Raw genomic sequence first — 15,235 nt, forward strand, 5'->3', positions numbered from 1 at the left:
AAGGTAAAATAATGCACAGAACAATTAAGCCGTACATTAATGAAATGATGCTTTGAGAGACTTGATTCAGGATTGACTAACATCATACGCATGCAAACATACAGGACTGGAGATTTCGAAACGTGACACCTGAGATTTTTTCCATTTCACAAACACACCGATCAGGCATAACATCATCTCCCTTGTGCCTCTAAAGCAGTTGTGACTCATCGGAGAACGGACATGGGCCTCCTGAGGGTGTCTGACTACATAATGTTGTTAGTGGGGGTCTTTAGGTCGTATGGGAGGAGGTGAAGGGCCTCTGTGGATTATCCCCCAGATACGTGATCAGTTTGGGATCTAGTGAATTTGGAGGTCAGGTCAACACCTTGTGCTGTTCCTCATGTTTTTTTTTAGTTGTTCCTAAATCGTTTTTGTGCATGTGTCGGGCTGCATCCTGCTGGGGATGGCTGCTGCCATCAAGGAGTGTTATGCCATGGGGTGGAGGTATCTGGTCTGGTCTAGGTGGGTGGTACATGTCAGGTCCAAGAGTTTCCCAGTAAAACACTGAACTGTCACAAGATGGTCAATGTTATTTACTATCAGTGGTTTTAAATCCTTTATAGGGCACTGAGATACTTGGAAGTACTAACTTTCACGAGGTGGACCTAGCAGACCACATCTGATTTGATCTGAGAATATTTCCTGGATCTTTTCTGATTGGCCGAGTGAAAACCACATGCTTCTAAATTTCACTGAGAGGGACAGGGATGTAATTTAAAATGTATATGGTTCCTCGCTTCATAAAGGCTTAATGTTAGGTCTGGTCAGTGCAGAGTCCAGATTCTCAAATGTTTAATGATACACAATTCCGATTAGTTCAACAAAACTTTACACAAACCTCCTTGTACGCTAACAGAAGCGTGGTAAGTGTATTACCTTGGCAGTAGACGGTAATCTCCGGCGTAGTCATCATACTTGAACTGGACCACGTTTAGCTCAGAGTTGTAATACTTACAGGCCTGTTGGCGAGAATCAAGTTTAAATGAGGAACTGAAATATCTACAGACAATAAAGAAAGCCATGCCTGGGTGAATATACCTCAAGACCTAGTTATTGATGTGCAGGCTTGGATTCGTCATTAAATTATTTAAATTATAAAATGGAACTGAATTAAGATTCTGTCCAGGGAGAATATGCTAATAAAGAGATCTTTACATCCTTAGAGAATACGTCAGTTGAAACAGTAGTCAGGGTGTGTAAAGTACAGTGACAGAGACTGCAGAGGGGTTTCACATCCTGTCTGTGCAATGAATGCATTTTCACTTTTTTTCTTTACTCTCTCAATTTAGACTGATGCAAAGCTTTTGTGTCAAGATACAAATAAACCAAACATGCTATCACGTATGATGTAAACCGCAATTAAGACAGAACGCATACACGTTCATGCAAAGCGAGTCAGACACTCGTGCTAGTCCAGTGAGTCGTGACGGTACTGTCTTGGGAGTTTCCGTCTACTCGGATATTACTTATACACGGAGCCCTCCAGATTATGACCATTCGATCTTAAATGAGCCCTGATATGTGCGGGCATCTGGTTTATTTTAGTCGCACGATTAAGAACAGCCCAAACTGACTGAGTGACTAAACCAACACCACCAACCGAAACCTCCCTCCTTCAAAAACCACAGTCAAGTCATGAACACTTGAAGATATGAGTGTCTCAAACACACACTCGCACACACTGTACCTGTCTGACCAGCAGACATTCGGCCTGTTGTTCTGCCCCCTCAGGAACGGTTGACTTGAGCGTCCGTCTCTCCTGAGGCACAGTAGATACCTGAAGAGATAAAGGGGATAAAAATAAGAATACCATCAGAAAAAAAAAAACATTTGAGGAAAAAGAAATGAGGTGCTATTTCATGCTGCAAAGCCCTTATGAGCCCTTATATTGTTTAGTGTGAGTTGTGAAAAGCTTAGGGATTAATAGCGCTTCACATCCATTTATCCTCTCACTGGCTATCTGATGCAATTACTCTGTTCGGGGTCACATGTAATGTAAAAAATCATGGCTAATGAATAAACAAGTGAAGTAATAAATTGTGGCAGGCGTTGGTGAGTATCTGAACTAAACGTATCCTGTGCTGTGGCCTTTACAGAGAAGAACCCAGCTGTCCAGTACATTTTATAGCCACCATTCAATACTGCATATCTAAAACTAGCTGTGTTACCATTCATACCTCTAATCTTTAGACCCTCGATACATCAAAAGAAAAACCACCCGTATTAATTTCATTTTTACAACACAGAAAGAGCTTCCAGGACGGAGCAATCTCCTCCATTCCTCATCAACAAAAGGGGGGAGCATCTTTTGGATGGTGTCCGTCCCAGCAGTTGGTGAAACTTTTCCAATACACCAAATTATTTTTTCATCTATTCATTTCCTTGGCTATCTCCATATTAATATGCAGTCACACAAATCACACCAAAATGACTTAATATCATTATTTGTGTATTTGTCTATGAAAGCATTTAGCTTGTAAATTAAGAAATATTGTGTGTTATTACACCCCATGGACCTGACAGCATAGACGAAGACTCTCTGTCCCATTGTGACTCCTTATCATGCTTAAATTGCTGATATATATCGACACCACATTAATGAGGATATGGGAGGGAAAAAAATCCATCCAGTTTAATAATGTAATTTTCATTCATTCCCTGCTCTTGAAATCGTTTCTGCCTGGCTTCTACGCGGCGAATATGAATAATTAAAGTGAAATCCTTTAACATACATTCCTTTTCTCAGAACTGTCTGGATGCGCAGTTAATAACTCCACCTATGAATCACACAGCTTTTAATTTAAGCGCGTGATCTATGAAACAGAAAATCAAAATTTAATCTTTCAGCTAGACGGCCATATTTAGAAAGAAATATAGAAACGTCCTTCCCGAGCAATCACTGGCAGGAGGGGAATGAAAACAAAGCAGCACTAAAGATAGTTGTGTTAACTGGCCAACTGGCAAAGACGCAGAGCTCGTAAATACGCTGTGTGGGATAGTAACACACCGCCGAGCCTCTTTCACTTACAAGCGGAGATAGAGAAAATCAGAGGAGATGCTGTGAAACAGTCACTGCAGCACTGGGCTCCGAAAGCAAATGAAGCCTCTTTCTCACAAGCAGCCAATTAGATCATTTTAATGTGCAGTGGATCCGCGTCTGCAGCAGCGCATTAGCACAGTAATGAAGCTACTAATGAACAAAGACCTAAAGGGAGCCGGTGAGAATATGTTATTGACCATAATGAAAAGGCTATAGCACCCAATATGTATGATTAGTGTGAATGAATGTGCCCTGTCGGTGAGAAAGGGGGCACATATTGCATTTTTGACATTGGTGTATTGTTGTTGAGCTGGCAGCTCAACATTTAACATTTGCATCATTACTGCAAATAAATAAAAATGCTTGCTAGGGGTTGATAATGAATTTGTGAACCAGTTTGAGTTTGATAACTGATAGAGTATGGCGACTTAGACCTATTGCTGCGGGACCATTTGGGGATTTTTGTTAATATGAGTTCACGATCGAGTCATTGTTAAGAACTTATCTCTACTGTTAAACCAAACACCAAATATCCACTACAATGTCCGGTCTTTGTGTCAACGTACTGTGCAACTGAATTTCTTTTTTAATTGGTTTAAGAAAGCCATGTCCTTTAAGAGCTCATAATGGGAAGGGTCCTGATCTTAGGTGCTAACATTCTAACCGCATCACAGTTGGTTGTGGGGGACCAGGTGGGATCCCACCTCTTTCCATTGAACGAAAGAAGCTAAACAGAATGGTATTTTGAACCACAAACAGTTTTGTTCTGAAGGTGTCAACCACTGGGGCATAGCTTCAAGACAAACTTTCACACTTACCGAGAAATCATTGTCAGGAAACAGGAGGAGGTCTCGGAGAGGATCTTCCTTCAACTCATCACTCAGTTCAGAGATGACGGCCTCATAGTCAAGAGGATCAATCAGCTTAGGCTTCTCTTGCTGTCAATGGAAACAGATATTTGATTAGTATTAAGCTGGAGTGGGTATAACACCTCAATACGATACGATGCAATACGATGCGGTACTATACGATGCGATGCAATTTTCGAATTGAATATTTTTTCACTGGCAACACTTGTAAACTTTAGACTTACTCTGATATTGTGCAATGACTATTTTGTGAAATAATGCAAAATGTACATTCCAAAAATAAAATATATTAAAAAAACAAATTTTTAAGCCTGTAGTCTACACTTCGGACGCCATATTGGCTTCAGAATTCAAGACCAGTTTTTCATTTACTATCTCAGATCTATCACCCACAGAATGCAGCAAATGCAGCGTGGGTGTGTTCTTTAACCCCTGTCTGATACAATCTGAAAATGTTCCTATCATAAATCCGTATGACGCCATAAATGCAACAGAGACTCCAACAAATTAGTAGAATTTCAAGAATGAAATAGTGAAGGTAAATTGACCACAACAAAGGTATAGTCTCGCCATTTTGGAAAAATAGCCATGTCCGAGACACTTGCGATGACATCATTGGGTCCTAAAAAAGCTGTAGAGGAAGTAGCAATAATAGCTCAAGCGAAGTCTTAACTGGCCTCGCTGAACAATGCATGCTACGCGTTGTGAAGTTTGAGCTTCAAATCAAACTCCACAGCAAAACTTTCAACGAGCTCAAACATGAAAATGGGACATACTAGACAAGTCGTGCATAAGGTCTCAAATGCCATCAAATCAAGAGATGTAAAAGTAAGTGGCATGATTATGCAGCTAGCTGTTACATCACACAAAATACAACACGTTTTACCATCAAGGCACAATGGTACATTAACTCTGTCATTCAGAGAAAAGCAAAAGAGGAGCAACAGCAGTGTTCTGGAGCATGCTGTGGTCAGAAAGGCAGAGGAAGTATAAAGAGTATGGCCTTGGTTCACACGCACAGTTTAAACTGGGGCTTTTACCAACTGCAGCTACCTTAACAGTCAGAGCAGGTCTTTGTGGCACAGATTAGAGACCAAAGGCAGAGTGAGGCAAGAATGTAACTGAACAAAAGGAGATGCATGCCTTGGTACAACTCTTTCCAAGTATAGTACACGTATAGCACACTTTTAGTATTCTGTCTCGTTATTGTCTCGTGAAAAGCCAACAGACGTTTGGTATTTACCTGGAGGTAAACATGTATCTACAGGTGTGCAGTTATCTCTATCTTGCTTCCGTTCTAACTTTTAAAGCAGTATTACGTAACAGCCTTACTGCTGCTGCAATAGGATATAACCTGCGTGTCATTAATTATAACTGAACAAATACAAGTAACTAGCAAAAAAGAAAAATAATTCAGCAAGTTTGCAGCTTAAACGTCTCTCAACTTGAGATTGTCAAGGGGACACAACAAGCATTTTGAGGGTTTCTACTATTTCGGTTATACAAGTCAACAATTAAACCATTAATAGCAAAAACACTCGACATATTGAATCAAAAGACCGAATTGAAAATAACCAAGAATGAAAAGTGTTAATAACTACTGGGGAAGCCAACATTATATAACATGTTTTCTTCCGGGAAAACACACAAGAGCAGTCTGATGACAATCAATACGAGCAACAGGGAGACAGGTAGATTAGGCTTGAGGCTTTACTGACTCGACTTTGACCCATGTGACATCAGAGTAAATGTACCAGGGGAAAGTCTGGTTTTCCCCTCTCGAGATGACATCTACCAGATACTGTAGCATTAGCCTTTAAGGACTGCAGCATTGGTAACGTGTGTCATTTACTTCTAATTTATTCTCTTTTATCTGGCTCTTCCTGTCTGGCTCAAACAACCGTAAGACAGTAATCTTCAAAAGAAGAGGAAATGAATACACGATAATCATTATAAATACTGTTTAGGGTAAAAATAATCAGTCAATAAACGTGTATTAATCACCCTTGACGGCAAATGCAAAATCTATCTCCGACATGTAATGCAGCAGCTACAACAGACAGACAGAAAGAAGCGTACAAACACATACAATACTCAGCCGGGCGAAATCCGATCGCACTCGTTTGCTCTTTATTTTCTTCCTGAAGGTGATCTTGCTCCTGAAGCTCATTGCCGGCAGAGTTCAGCACACAGGTTATAACATTACCCTAAAATAAAAGCGAACTATCCAAACACACACATTGTGGGCATGTGCTCTTTCAGAAGCAGAACTAACACTCGGTAGGTTGGTGAGTTTGTGTCAGCACACGTGGATGTAGAGGAAGTTGATGTTTGATGTCCAACACACACACAAACTGCCAGCGAGAAAATCCCCGGCGAACCAAAAAAAAATCCACCAATCGTGGTTGTGCAGCTTTGTCACTGTCAAACTTTCGATATTAACCGAGGCAACCCAAGAAAATGGAAGCAACATATTCGGATTTTTTCTTTCTTTTTTGCATAAACTCCACCTTAGCGACCATACAAACAGATACTAAGAGGGGAATCCCTTTTTAAAACTAAACAGAAACTCAAACTTCTGTCCAGTTGTATCAATAGTGCATTATGCTAAAAAACACACAGACAAACACGAACAAGTATGCAAACCATCAACTTCCTGTTCTGAAGCCAGTTTATTGCCCTACATGCGACTGTACATTTATATTTGACTGCACACACTCACTTCCCCAGATCATAGGAGAACAGAGATCTGTTGAAGAGGAAACAACTTTTGATGATACAACAAACTAACACACCCTGTTAGTCCCAAGAGAACAACACCAAGTAGGTGTGTCTAATTGCGATTAAATTATATTCATGACGGTCAGTGGTTTTTACATCAATTTACATTTGCTCAAATCCAAAACGGCCTGCATGGAAAGACACAACTGATAAAATGTGTTATTGTGTTATTGTGTGTGAATTGGCCAGACAAGGAAGTATGAAATTGTACAGTGGTTCATTTTGACCAAACCGTATGATGAAAAAGACCGTCTTAAAGTTCCACTGCGAAGACGTTTCAGGTGTAATGGAAACTGAACTTCACATACAAATGTGTGAAAAGCAGAGGTCTCAGCAGCAGAGATGTGTTTTCCATTTTACTCGCTAGGATCTAATTATGTGTATCCGCCAATCAGACATAACATTATGACCACTAACAGAAGAAGTGAATAACATCAACCATCTTGTGACAATTCACTGTTCTGCTGGGAAACCTGTGGACCTGGCATGCATTCATGCGGATGTTATTTAGACATGTGCCATCCACCGAGACCAGACCAGGCACCCCCACCCGATAGCGATCCTCAGCAGGATGCAGCCTGACGCAGACACACGCAAATGGTTTAGGGAGAACTCAAAAAAACATGAAAAACAGCAGAAAGTGTTGATCTGACTCCAGATTCACTAGATCCCAAACTGATCAAGTATCTGTGGGATGCACTGGAAGAAGCCTGAGTCAGAACTGTTTTGGAGGCACAGTGGAGACCGACACAATATTAGGAAGCTGGTCATAATGTTGATCAATGATAATGACTGGTTCATTAAAAAAAGTTAATGACAGAGCGAAACAGTGCTCACCTGTATAGTCTAATGTAGGTTTTAATAACAACTAAATATAGAACAAATCTCTGATGTTCAGTACCTGAAGCAGTGGATCCTAATTGCTTAGAAATTCACCCCTTCAAGTCTATTTAACATCTGCAGCAATAAGCCAAGGCAGATGAACCTCCCTCCTTCTCTTCTTTCACTCTTTCCCTCCATCCTTCCTCTGTTCTACGCCAGCTGCCTCAGCTGTCTCCATCCCTCTCTTCCCCTCCTCTGTATCTTCCTCGTGTCATCAAACACCCACAGCAGCCTACTCCTTTTTTTTCTTTGATTATCTCACCGTCCTATCCCTCTCTCTTGTTCTCATCCTATTAAACCTCCCTTTTAACATCTCTCCTTCATTCCCCGCTCCCTCTGTTTTTCTCTCCCTCCCTCTTGGCGGGGGTGGGTGGGAGGGCAGAGTGGGTGCTGATGTTGGTAAACTACAGCTGTATGGAGAGCACAAACAGAGCACTTAGACTGGTGGCTCGGCGTGGCTTCCCTCCAGCGAAACTGTGAAAAATAGAGTGAAACTGTGCAGAGGAGGAGAAGGAGAGCTCGAAATTAGCCAAAAGAAAAAAAAAGAGGATGAATATAAGACGGGAAATGATTGAGATAGACCGAAAAAAGATGGACAGATGGAAATCAAACTGACCTCCATCATTCTCAAGGAGAGATTTATCATCCAGTTAAGGAAAAATGTGTATCAAGGACAGTAAGAGGGGGAGTGTGGAAGAAGAGAAATGGTGTGAGAGATTGATAGGGAATAAGAGGGGGAGGCAGAAAGGGAGAGAGAAAGGGACACAGACAGCTGCTGAGACAGCAGAGTGAACCAAGATCCAGACAGAAGCCATCTGCTTTACATCATTAGAAGGCCTGGTGTGAGACACACTGAGACTAATGGGGACTCATAGTTTTAAGGGAAGTAAATCCTTTGATGAAATGCAGTGTTTGTTACTTTTTCGGGGACAATGTGGCGTGTTGAAGTTTGTGATCCTAAGAACTATCTGAAGACCAATCTGAAAACTATATGCAGCTGGTTTCTGAGTGAACTGAAAACTATTTTGAACAATAAGTGGCTGTAAATGGCTAATAAGCTGGTCAAGAATACATGCAAAGAGGAATGCTGCCTTCATTGTCCTCAGCATTGTGACATAGTGTCAGGCTTGCACGCAAAGGGATATAGGGAGTTCCCCATTCTGACCTGTACATTGTACAGTGGGAAAATTACAGGTGTATTAATTACTAGCTCGGTTCCATTAAGTGTAACAGTCAGCCGTAATGAATGGTATGTACTGTATGTGGCCGCTGTGGCTCAGTGGGTAGAGCAGGTTGTCCACGAACCAGAGGGTTAGCGGCTTGATCCCCGAATGTTCCACATGCCTAAGTGTCCTTGGACAAGACACAGAACCCACATGCTTTGAGTATCATTGGTCCACTAATGGTCCACCAATCGACATGGTGGATCATGGATTTATTGACCAACTGGACATTCCTATCTATTGCTGACCATATTTGTATGAGGGACAGGAGCCGGGAAGCAGCGAGGGGTTGATCTGATTGAGCGACCGTGTTCGTCTTGTCAGTCACTCCAGACATGTCAATCAAGACGGCCATGGCCCTTATATATACTTCATTATGGAATTACATACAAAAAAAGGGCCACCAGCACACTGAGCAGAACATGTGTATTTAGCTAATGGCTTGTGGAAAGGAATTGTCGACTTCGTATTTCATGAGAGAAGTTGTTGGTTTGTGATTTGAGGTATACTGGAGACAAAGCTCAGTTAGAGCCATCTAGTGACGCCCTTTAAGCCACTTCCACCACGTTTTCTCTTTTTTGAGACTCCGTGACTACGTCTGTCTTTCAAATGTCGTCCATGGCCGTGACAGTGAGGCAGTATGCAAATAGGCAGGACCCCCCAAAGGGGAATGTAGCCGTCATTGACACAACTATGCTTGACTTATTGTGACAAATTTTCTGCCTTGAAAGGGGTTTTCTGTACTAATGTTATTACCATCTGTTTACATCCTTCTAAAAGGTCATACTATAAAGATGACACACAACTGTACTTTTCCCTTGGTCCTCTTAGTGTTTAACAACCTGACTGCCTCCATGAGTGTCTGGTGCATTTAAAGGGCTTTTGTAAATAATGAAACACTGCATGCTTAAAAGTAATCTGAGTTAGTGCACTAGTTTCGAGCACTGAACAGATCAGTCGATACTCCAAGAGACCATGCATCTGCACGGTAACGTGATTTTGCACTATATCTACCATGACTCCTGTTCACAGAGGACACCAGAAAACGGGCACCAGGAAAGGATTTATGGAGGGAAAGTAAGACAGGGGAAACAGAAGGGGCGACTGTAAAGATTCCCAGACTGCCAAAAAGCCCAAAATTTTTTCCACCAGGCTTACAGAAACCAGGATGTTTCTGGGAATGAAAGAATCTGGCCAAGACTCATTGATACAGATACCAAACAGATGGCTGACATGCGACACTGCACTGAAAAGAAGAACCCCACGTGTGCTTTACTGTAATTCATTCATCAGTCCGTTCCTTCATGCATTCTCCGTCAGCCCTCGTCTTAATAAGGGTTCTATTTAAGTGGCTATTTTTATCATCTTCTCTGTAGGACAAACGTAGAGAAAGCAGATTTTTCCCACAGAAACTAGATTCCTCATGTCTGACCCCGCCATCCCCCTCTAGTCTCCTCCTTCCATTTCCGCCCTTCTGCCTCTCAGCTGTGAGGGGGAAAAAAAAAAAAAAAACAGGCCACAATCATTGATTGTACATCAATCTTAGTGGAGAAGGAGGGAGAAGGTAAAAAAAAAAAAGAAAGTAAGTTGCCTCGGGAAAGTCAAAAATATAGAGAATGCATCAAACTAGCAGGACTTGGACAAGATTGACTGTTGACACAAAACACTAAAGCACATCAGAATATGATGTCAGGGAGCATACAGCTACTCCACCCCAAGGTACAGTGCACACACGCATTTTGCTGTTAGTGTGTTTCAGAGCTGCAGTTGTGCTGGTTACCATTACAATGATGGTCACTGGTGATGAGGTGGTGGTGTAGCCCTCCAGGGTGGGTGTGGCGGCCTCCACTGACATCTGGTCTTGTCGTGAACATATGTGGCCGCAGTCCGCTCCACCCACCGAGCGCAGGAGTAGGACCACACTGGCCGAGCAACCCATAATCCTGCTGCAGACTCCTGCTGCTTGTCCAGCCTGATCCCGTCCAGGCCTCACCTAGATGTCTGTGTGAGCTCAGCAGCCCTGCCCTGCTGTTTAAAGTTCAGCCCCTGGTCCAGCCAGCGGTGCTGCTGCTGCTGTGCTCCGTTGAAGCCCAATGCAAGAACTAAGGCTCCATCCTAACCTCTGTGCAGCCTCACCTCACCCTCCAGCTTCACTGCTACCAGCTCTGTACGCTTTATCTGTTTTCCCTCGCTCTGCTCCAGTCTCCAACTCCTAATGTTGCTGTTGCTGAGGTTTACACACTGGCAGCCTTACATGCCTCCCTCTCTGCCCCTCTTTCTCTCTCTCTCTCTCTCTGTCCCTCACTCTCTCTCTCCCTCCAATTCACTCACTCACTGGCTGCAGCTGTGCATGGTTCAGCCCAGCCCAGCACATCCAACAAATCACAGTCTGCAATAACTGTCAGCTGACCAGAACCAGCTGCTACACATGCAGTCTTGCGCACTTACACACACACACAAACCTAAATAATTTTTCAGATTTTTTTTTCTTCTGCAGCTCTCTCCCACTCCATTTGTCTCCCAATTGCACTAGTCCTTTCAAGTCAGAGTTCTGCTGGCTGTGTCTTGTGCTATTGCGGTTTATGCGCCGAAGACAGGACTCAGAGCGCAGACGTCCTGTCCCACACGTTCTGATTAGGTGAAACAAAAATAAAGAGTGCAGGGACGTTTGTTTAAATGCACGCGTTTTAAGTAAAAAATCTGCATAATGTTCCAGAGCAGAGGTTGGCAGAGGCTCCAGGGAGGGTGCTGGGGAGGGGCTATTGAACAGAAAGTGGATGGAAAGTGGGTGGCTTCACGGATGAGCCGACCCGGAGTTTTATGGCTGTAGAAGCAACACGTGAAATTCCCCTAGCTTTGCTCCAGCACATGCAAGACACATGCATGAGGACACTGACTAAAAGCATCACACGTATAAAATTCCATTACATCACGTTTTGCGTCCATGGGTGCCAGCGACATTCACTTTTTACCACTCTGATTTTTTCTCATGTCACCATAACATCTGGTCTTGCTTTATTCTCCATGTTCCATTTGCACTGTGCGCGGATGGAGGGAAAACAAAAAAAAAAGTGCATTCTCAGAGCAAAATGGTTTTCATATGTTTTACTTAATTCTTCTCATTTTAAAATCCCCCTTGTGTTCATTGCCAGTTGTACTTGTTGACCTAGAAGCAGAGAAAAATATTGATCTTGGGGAAAAAAAAATACGGATGCAGCGGCACCATTATCAACGAGAGGTTAGTGAGTGTTTTGAAGCCCCAGTTCTGATTTGCTTGTTGCTCTCTGCCATATTCCCCAGTCACTGTGGGCATAAATCTCCATTTGTTTTAGAGAGGAGACGTGGAGCTGACTGTGACAGGCAAAAACACTCGTAAGTCCGTCAAAAAATAATTCTCCTCTAAGCCTGAATATTTCTTCACTGGAACAACAATTCTAAAAATAACCAAGGCAGACATGAAAGGAAGCAAAACTAACTTCACTAAATGTCATTTAAACAAAGAAGCTTTTTTCACTGATTTCGGTAGAATTTCATCTACATCTAAATGCAGACCGGTGCTCTTGTGGGTGCGTATGACATATGTCATAAGAGGAAGTTACAATAAAATGGCAAAAAGGAACAGAATAATACATTTTAAATGGGTGTTATTGTTACTAAAATGCATGGATTAAAAGGGTGCATGTGAATAAAGACACTCGCAATTCAGTGGCGGTGAAAGGTCAAAAAAAAAAAAAGGATGGATGCCAAATCGAACTAATCGAGCAATGAGAGCGTCTCACACAGTTGAGTGACGTGTGATGCAAACACAATATTTCACAAATGGTTGCTGGAAACTCAACCTGTCTGGAACAGATAACTCATCTCATCTCATCTCCCATACCGCTTAATCCTCACTAGGGTCGCGGGGGTTGCTGGAGCCTATCCCAGCTGGCATTGGGCGAGAGGCGAGGTACACCCTGGACAGGTCGCCAGCCTATCGCAGGGCCAACACAGAGACAAACAACCATTCACACGACACCTAGGGTCAATTTAGAGTCACCAATCAGCCTAACGAGCATGTCTTTGGAGGGTGGGAGGAAGGCGGAAAAACCCACATGGACACAGGGAGAACGTGAAAGGCCCGAGCTGGACTCGAACCCAGACCAGACCACTCCATGTTATTAATGTTAATGCACATTATTGCACCTTATTTATGCATCCTATGTATATAATATATATTTTTATTATGTCACTATTTATTATACATTTGTTCATATGAAAAATGCATAAATTTTTCACTTATTTTATTGTATTTTACTACATTTTTACTTTTATTTTATTTCATTTTTTGACTATTTTATTTTTATTTTTCATCTATCTTATTTATTTATTTTTTAACTATTTTCACCTATCTTAGTTCCCAACAGAAACTGAGCTACTGTGACCAAGCGAGCTCCCAGTTTCTGTGGATGAATAAAGTCTGTCCGTGTCTAATGATAGCACCGCTGGAGCCTTGGGTGAACCCAGCTTGATCCATGCACTAGAAATATTAATTCATATTCTGCTTGTTTCATCTGAAAATTTTTGGGGTGGGAAATACACAGGAAGGTTACCTTGGCAACCAGAACCTGGTCCGTCCACTAGTGACCAACTGTCCGCTTTGAATACAAAGAGCTGATTTTCCATGGGTAATATGGGAGAGTATGTGAACTATTTGAATTATAGTACATAATAATTTAGCCGTGCACATACATTTTAAAGGCCACCAGCAGATCTGTAATCAAGTGACACGTAATGTTTAGGTCCACGTGCACCCTCCTTGGTTCCCTGCAGAGAGTGGGAGGTAACCATAGGGACGTTGTTAGGTCATGATTAAGGTCATCAGTGTCCATGTCAGTGTGACAGAGCAACCCACCCACCGCCCACATAAACGTTCGTTATTATAATGCTTCACACAGCTAAATATAAACACGACAGCGCACGCAAACACCGAGAAGGACACACAAAAGATCGCAAATGAGAGATTGTAATTCCGCTCCCACACAGTGTACAAATATTAATGTGCCCCACACAGTAGGAGATGACAGCGCATACGTCCCATGTAGAAGGGGGAGAGAGGGAAAAATTAACCGCGCCCACCATCGTCGCCACCCTCCGCAGCCTCTCACTGGAGGCTGTTCAGTGCCACATGCCTTATAGCAGCAGCTATTAAACACAGGAGAAACACAGAGATGGGCTTTGTTTGCATGCCAGGCTTCCACAATGGTCCTGTCATGCAAATATGCCCACACAATCATGCCCTCTAGCTGCCAGGGGTGTCCCCATGTTACACTGCCATCTTGATGTCACGATGTCTCTGAACTCAATGAAGGTTGTGTTACGTCAGTGGTTGCTCTTAGTATGTTTCCATAAAAAACTAATCATACATGTTCCAATTAACTATGCACCAGACATTTTTTTTTATAAGTTATATATTTACACCAAAGCAATGACCCATTTTTTTTTAGTGTACACTCTTCTTTCAAAAGTGTAACATCAACTATCACTTATTCTTTAAGGTTGACTGAACGTGACCCACCACAGTCAGTCTGAGAGTGTTCAACCAGTGACGTAATATGAAAGTGTTTCACTTCATCATCAGTTTCAGTGTAGACCAAGATAATTTTAACTTGGAAAGTACACAGGATTTTTTAAAGATTTCTTAAAGATAAGACAGTAAGAAGAATACAGCCGAGGTGGTCAAAAGATGTTAACCTCCAGAACGACGCCCCGGAAAGAACCATGGCACTTTTAATGATATGAGAAAAATTACCAAGACACATTGGATGACTTTATAGACATAGGAAGGCGCAAATGGGGGAAGAAATATCTAAAATATCTTAAAAATGCTGCACGCAAAAAATGGTCTTCCCGCATTATACAACAATCAGCCATAAAATTAAAACCACTAACAGGAGTTAGTGGTTTTAGAGAAGTAGTTAACTTGACAGTCTTGCGACAATTTTAAGACCCGTCGTTTCTGCGGGTGTTATTTAGACACGTGCCACCAACCAAGACCAGACCAGACACCCTCACCCCATAGCAATGACACTAATTTTTAGAAAGCACTAAAAAAAAAAAAAAAAAAAAAAAACAAACATGAAAAACAGCAAAAGTGTTGACATGGCCTCCAAAATCCCTACATGCCAAACTCCTCAAGTATCTGTGGGATACGGTGCAGCCATAGATGCCTCTTCCCTCAACCAATAGGACCAAAAGACCCCCGCTAACATAAAGACACTGGACACCCTCAGACGGCCCGTGTCCATTCGCGCGGACAATGCCGTGTCCATTCTCTGATGAGTCTCTGTCACAAAGTATTGTGACACTGTAGTTGCTCAAGACAGCGCTGCATTTTTATCAAGACCTAAGACCTAAGT

The 15,235-nt window shown here is 42.3% G+C and overlaps 1 protein-coding gene across 7 annotated transcripts in view; it reads right to left on the reverse strand.

Moving 5' to 3' along the window:
• The window catches only part of dock10 (dedicator of cytokinesis 10), a 54,749-nt gene that overhangs the window by 24,948 nt on the left and 14,566 nt on the right, over nucleotides 1-15,235 (reverse strand). For 2 of the 7 annotated variants that reach the window (XM_047593586.1, XM_047593591.1), the window contains exons 1-4: nucleotides 10,618-11,334; nucleotides 3,901-4,020; nucleotides 1,730-1,819; nucleotides 919-1,001 (exon numbers count right to left, since the gene is read on the reverse strand). In XM_047593586.1, the coding sequence (XP_047449542.1) occupies nucleotides 919-1,001; nucleotides 1,730-1,819; nucleotides 3,901-4,020; nucleotides 10,618-10,776 (452 nt within the window). In that variant the 5' untranslated portion in view covers nucleotides 10,777-11,334. Of the gene's footprint in view, nucleotides 1-918; nucleotides 1,002-1,729; nucleotides 1,820-3,900; nucleotides 4,021-6,040; nucleotides 6,255-10,617; nucleotides 11,336-15,235 lie in introns of those variants that run through there. The other 5 variants (XM_047593590.1, XM_047593585.1, XM_047593589.1 and 2 more) reach the window with 5 other exon arrangements.

This window comes from Mugil cephalus, chromosome 9 (assembly GCF_022458985.1).
Source record: "Mugil cephalus isolate CIBA_MC_2020 chromosome 9, CIBA_Mcephalus_1.1, whole genome shotgun sequence".
NCBI classification, from domain to species: Eukaryota; Metazoa; Chordata; class Actinopteri; order Mugiliformes; family Mugilidae; genus Mugil; species Mugil cephalus.